The sequence below is a fragment of the Littorina saxatilis genome, linkage group LG10, assembly GCF_037325665.1.
Source record: "Littorina saxatilis isolate snail1 linkage group LG10, US_GU_Lsax_2.0, whole genome shotgun sequence".
NCBI classification, from domain to species: Eukaryota; Metazoa; Mollusca; class Gastropoda; order Littorinimorpha; family Littorinidae; genus Littorina; species Littorina saxatilis.
In genome coordinates, this window is record NC_090254.1 from 47,450,349 (window position 1) to 47,456,367 (window position 6,019).

Below are 6,019 nucleotides of genomic sequence, written 5' to 3' on the forward strand. Positions count from 1 at the left end.
TTTGTTTACAAGAGTATGATTGATTCAGATAAGTACTTTGCTGTCTGTCTGACAGGAAATATTTTAAAATGTTAACAGAATCAGTTGCCAAACCATAAATCTCAAGCTTTTTGATAAGGAGTTTATGGTCAATTAGGTCAAAAGCTTTAGCAAAGTCAACAAATAGAGCAGCACAGAACTGGTTACTATTAATGTTTTTTAGCCATTGGTCAACTAAGCTAATCAGCGCTGTTTGACATGAGTGTTTTTTCCTAAAACCTGATTGCTTATCATGTATCAATTTGGTGTCCTCAAAGTGCAAAAGAATATGCTTATTGATATGTTTTTCAAGAGGCTTTGAAAGGATTGATAGAATTGATATTGGTCTGTAATTTGAAGGATTTGTAGTATCCCCCGATTTAAAAAGAGGAATCACTTTAGCCTGTTTGAATTTACTTGGAAAACAGCATTGGTCGATACATATGTTATAAATGAAAGTTAATGTATCCGTGATTATTGGAGCTGCCATTTTTATAATTTTTGCATCAAGCCCATCTATGTCACGTGTTCCGCTTTGTTTAAGATGTTGTAGCTGAGAGTAAACATCCAATATAGTCATTGGAGAGAGAGGGAGAGAGAGAGAGAGAGAGATAGAGAGAGGGCTCGGCAGAGATGATGATTATAATGATTATAATGATTATAATGATGAAGATGATGATGATGATGATGATGATGCTGATGATGATGATGATGATGATGATGATGATGATGATGATGATGATGATGATGATGATGATGCTGATGATGCTGATGATGATGATGATGATGACAATTATGATGATGATGATATTGATGTTGACTACTGCTGCTGCTGTTGCTGTTGGTGATGATGATTAATCAGTGATGACGTTAGTAATAAATACGATGACAACGATGATAATCGTGCAAACAAAACTGTGTCTACGTACCGTTCATTATCAGCTGATATCCACAATCACGCTCAGCACACGAAACTCCTCATGTAATAATCACAACACATACAACGGTGCATACAACGGTGCATACAACGGTGCTACAGACGCCGGTTCAGCTGCAAATGACCCAGCTGATTCTTATTATACACAGCGCAACCACACGCACTGCACAGACACAGCTCTCAGAGAGTTTTCGTACTGCAACAGACTTTTCTCAACTCTGGCAGTAAAAGTTGCACCAGCTGGGGTTCACAGCTTTGCAACTTGAGGTTTACTTATCAGCATCCTTTGCCCGTCCAGAATGATCACACGTGTCTCAGTCAGCTAACGGCCAATATTTGGACAAAATGTATCACAGTGTCCCACACAAGCAGCTGTCTGTAAGGCAGTTACGGTAGGAATGTTCCGGCCGGCAGCAGACTGAGTGCACGGATATGTAGTCTGCTATTAGAGGGTGTCTGGTCTGCTCTGTACGCTTTCAAACGAAACGCACGCGCTCAAGGGGGTGGGGGGGTGGCGCTATCACACACAGCAGCTTCTCTGCTTCTTACACGGAAGGGGATGAAGATGTACAAGGTAGGGTGGCAAGCCGTGGGGCACAGGGGCAAAGATAGGGGTCTGGCACTGCACTGAAAGGCTCACGTTCGTACCCTGACTGTTAGCGGCGGTCGGGCCTGGTTGGTCTCAGAACGGGCACGGTTGGATGGTCTCAGAACGGGCACGGTTGGATGGTCTCAGAACGGGCACGGTTGGATGGTCTCAGAACGGGCACGGTTGGATGGTCTCAGAACGGGCACGGTTGGATGGTCTCAGAACGGGCACGGTTGGATGGTCTCAGAACGGGCACGGTTGGTTGGTCTCAGAACGGGCACGGCTGGATGGTCTCAGAACGGGCACGGTTGGATGGTCTCAGAACGGGAACGGTTGGATGGTCTCAGAACGGGCACGGTTGGATGGTCTCAGAACGGGCACGGTTGGTTGGTCTCAGAACGGGCACGATTGGATGGTCTCAGAACGGGCACGGTTGGATGGTCTCAGAACGGGCACGGTTGGTTGGTCTCAGAACGGGCACGGTTGGATGGTCTCAGAACGGGCACGGTTGATTGGTCTCGGAACGGGCACGGTTGGATGGTCTCAGAACGGGCACGGTTGGATGGTCTCAGAACGGGCACGGTTGGATGGTCTTAGAACGGGCACGGTTGGATGGTCTCAGAACGGACACGGTTGGATGGTCTCAGAACGGGCACGGTTGGATGGTCTCAGAACGGGCACGGTTGGATGTGCATTGGAGGTTTTTTGAATATGCAGTGGAACCCTTCTCTTGAGACACACGTCCCAAGCGACTGAAGACTTCGTCCTGCTTTCCGTTTTCGTGGAGTATTGCATTGTGTTATTGTCAGTCGTGGTGTTTGTCGTTGTTGTTCAGTGGTGATGGTGGTGGTTTTTGAAACGGTAACCACGATGATCATGGATTTTGAGAAGGCGGAGGGGGTGGGGGGGGGGTGACGACAGCCGTGCCTTGTTTTTACGCAGGATACTCACTATCTTAGTCCGCTTCGCTCGTCATTCACTGGTACATGTGCCATGGTGTGTGCGGCGTCATTGTCACTGGTACACGGGGTACATGACATATGCTCGAAAGACAAAAGCTCGAACGACAAAATCTCGAACGACAAATGCTCGAATGGACAAATGCTCGACGCGACAAAAGCTCGACGCGACATATGCTCGAACGACGAATGCTCGATTGGACAAATGCTCGACGCGACAAAAGCTCGACGCGACATATGCTCGAACGACAGATGCTCGAATGGACAAATGCTCGACGCGACAAAAGCTCGACGCGACATATGCTCGAACGACAAATGCTCGAATGGACAATATGTCGCGTCGAGCTTTTGTCGCGTCGAGCATTTGTCCATTCGAGCATTTGTCGTTCGAGCATATGTCGCGTCGAGCTTTTGTCGCGTCGAGCATTTGTCCATTCGAGCATCTGTCGTTCGAGCATATGTCGCGTCGAGCTTTTGTCGCGTCGAGCATTTGTCCATTCGAGCATTTGTCGTTCGAGCATATGTCGCGTCGAGCTTTTGTCGCGTCGAGTATTTGTCCATTCGAGCATTTGTCGTTCGAGATTTTGTCGTTCGAGCTTTTGTCGTTCGAGCTTATGTCGGACACCGGTGCCATGGTGTGTGCGGCGTCATTGTCACTGGTACATGTGCCATTGTGTGTGCGGCGTCATTGTCACTGGTACATGTGCCATTGTGTGTGCGGCGTCATTGTCACTGGTACATGTGCCATGGTGTGTGCGGCGTCATTGTCACTGGTACATGTGCCATGGTGTGTGCGGCGTCATTGTCACTGGTACATGTGCCATTGTGTGTGCGGCGTCATTAGTCCAGGCATCTTAGCCACTTTAGTGAAGGGAACGTTGAAGTGACAATGACTAGGTTTAAAATGTCCCTTATCAGAAAGTTCAACCTCAGTCCTTTGATGTTTATTAAACACATTTTCATATAAAGTTGGCGCTTCATACGGAAAAATGGCTTTGAAATTGACCCAAATCCTTCTTTGGGCTCTGTAAATGTCGTTTGGGGGTATGGTTGTAAAATGGTATCTACTGGTCACCCCAATGTATAAACTGAAAACTCTTTCTGCACCAGAACACGCAGAAAGGATTGTATCTGCCTGATGTCTGATGCTTTTCAAAATCCCCAACCACTAACACCTTCAAAACGGACTTTAACTGACACTGTTGTTTTTCCCTATATAATCCTTACTATTTTTCCGAGACGTCGTCGTGTTGTGTATTTAGCTTGCCACAACCTCATACATGGTCCTAAAAGTTAAAGTTGAAGAAAATACTAAAGATAAATGAAAAAGCTGACGCAGTGTCATTCGCACCGTGAATCCCCCCATGGGAACATACTAAAGTCTGGTTCCAAATAGGCTCAATTTCCTTCTATTTCTTTGTATTTCTGCCTCGTAGGGGTAGGGGTGTTCAAACCAAAGGCACCTTTAAACCAAAATTCAAATCACACATCTTACAATACTAAGACACTCAGCAGTAAAAGGGTGTCTGCTGGTAAAAAATTCCAAACAATCCTAAAAGTACTTCACTACTAAAAGTGCTTTTAAAAAGAGCCGTTATTTTTCCCTCTATATTCAGTATTGTGTTTTCTGCGAACATGTAGTCTATTTAGATGGTTGTCGTGTGCACTTGAGTTGCTAAAGCGTTTTCAGTTGGGCATATGTCGAAAAGCAAAGAATTAGCCCTTTGAAAACCATCAGAACTGTCACACAAAAATAACATTTACCTATCTCACCAACTGACCAAACATAGGGCTTTTCCTTATGTATTATGTATTGTCGTGTTTTTTGTAGCATACTTGTGAAAACAGCCACCACTGTTGTAAATGATACTTTAAAGAGCATTATTTCATTTTTACAGTTGAAGGACAACCTGGACTGCCGTATATTACAGCTGTTTTACAATCAGCCAAAATTTTCTTAACAAACGTATGTTAAGAACAACTCCCATAGTGAAATTGAAGGAAAACAAATTGAAAATCCCCCTGCCATAGAGGAGCTAAAGAATCAACAATAAACGACTGCATGGATAGCTTGATGCACGAATGCATTGCGGACATGTTTGTCTCCAACCAAGAGAAAGTTCCAAAAAATCCCTTTTGTGCTTCTTATTATACAGTGACGTCAAAGACAGCCTTTTCTGCTGTTCATACATTCAGGGGTTATGGTTACACTAAACGACGTAGTTGTAGCCATACTGCCATCCAGATTTATTTTTTCCTTGCGAGCAGTCACAGGGTGTTTGTGCTGTCTGCCAACCGTTAGATGACCCCGCCCAAGTCTGTTAAGGGACCGTTTGACCGTTATAGAACGCGTCTTTTTGATTTTTTGGCACAGTTGGAAACGGTTGATTTGTATCCCTACCATTGTTTCCAAACATTATATAGGAATGTTTTGTGAACAACGGATAATAGCCGCTACTCGCATGTGTAGCAAAAGTGAGCGTACATACTCACCCTGGTCGTCCAGCCGTTGTCCGTTGCCCGTCTTTATCTGTCTGTACTGAACATTACCTTTGGATATTTCTCCAACGCTATGAAGTGAAGAAACACCAAATGTTGCAAAATGTTGTATGACCCCAAGAGCTCAAAAAAGATACTTGAGAACCTTGACCTTACCTTAAGGTCAAGGTCACAGGGAGAATGAATGTGGTCTAAAAACTGCAAAATTTCACATTGTGCCAGTTTTCTGGAAAACAAATTAAAAACAGCGGGCTTAGTTTTGTATGGTATACAAGAAAAAGAAAGCCTTATCTTCTGATACCATTTTGGTTGACCTCGCTTCAATGTCAAGGTCAGAGGAGCCCTTCAAAGTTGAATTGTAGACATATTTTGATGTGAGCTTGCCCCTTTAACTTTACTATGGACGATATCTCTTACAAACTTAAACACTGAGTGGGCCTTTGTTAGAATTTCATAGTGATCCACATCTGGCCACATGTCGTCAGTGTCAAGGTCACATTGACCCCTATCAAAAATGTGACCAAGACGGGTAAAGAAATCACTATTTAAAAGTGACCATGTGTCTTGATAAAAAGTGTTAAAAAGCACCATTATCCTTTGTATAATTATGTTGAATTACTGGTCTTATGTTCAGTGACCTTGGCCCTTGACTTTGGGTCAAGGTCATATGTATTTTCGTAAGAGAAATGTGTAAAACAATTTGTATCGAATGATATGCTATTGACAGTTTCAATTGTTTGACCTTGAATTTCGAGGTCACATAAAGGTGAAAGTCATGTAAAGGATACAGTTAGCATGTTTCAATGTATATTTTATGAACCAGCTGTAAGACAAGTCCTACGGGCCTAACGCTTTCTTGCATTGAAATGCCTTTTCTCTTTTGCCTTCTTCTACGGTACCCCTTGGTTATAGAGGATCCAGCTCTGTATACTTGGTTTTACTAAGTGCCTGTCTATAACAGCGAAGGGTGATTGTCGTAAACCAACTCACTGCGCACAACTTGCTTCAAGGTCAAGG

At 44.0% G+C, this 6,019-nt stretch overlaps 1 protein-coding gene across 1 annotated transcript in view; it reads right to left on the reverse strand.

Annotated features, from left to right (window-relative positions):
• Window positions 1-1,352, reverse strand: part of LOC138978978 (cornifelin-like) — a 15,744-nt gene extending 14,392 nt beyond the window's left edge. The window contains exon 1 of the mRNA XM_070351799.1: window positions 948-1,352. Coding sequence (XP_070207900.1) covers window positions 948-954 — 7 coding nt within the window. The 5' untranslated portion in view covers window positions 955-1,352. The remainder of the gene's footprint in view (window positions 1-947) is intronic.
• Window positions 1,353-6,019: the final 4,667 nt, after the last annotated feature.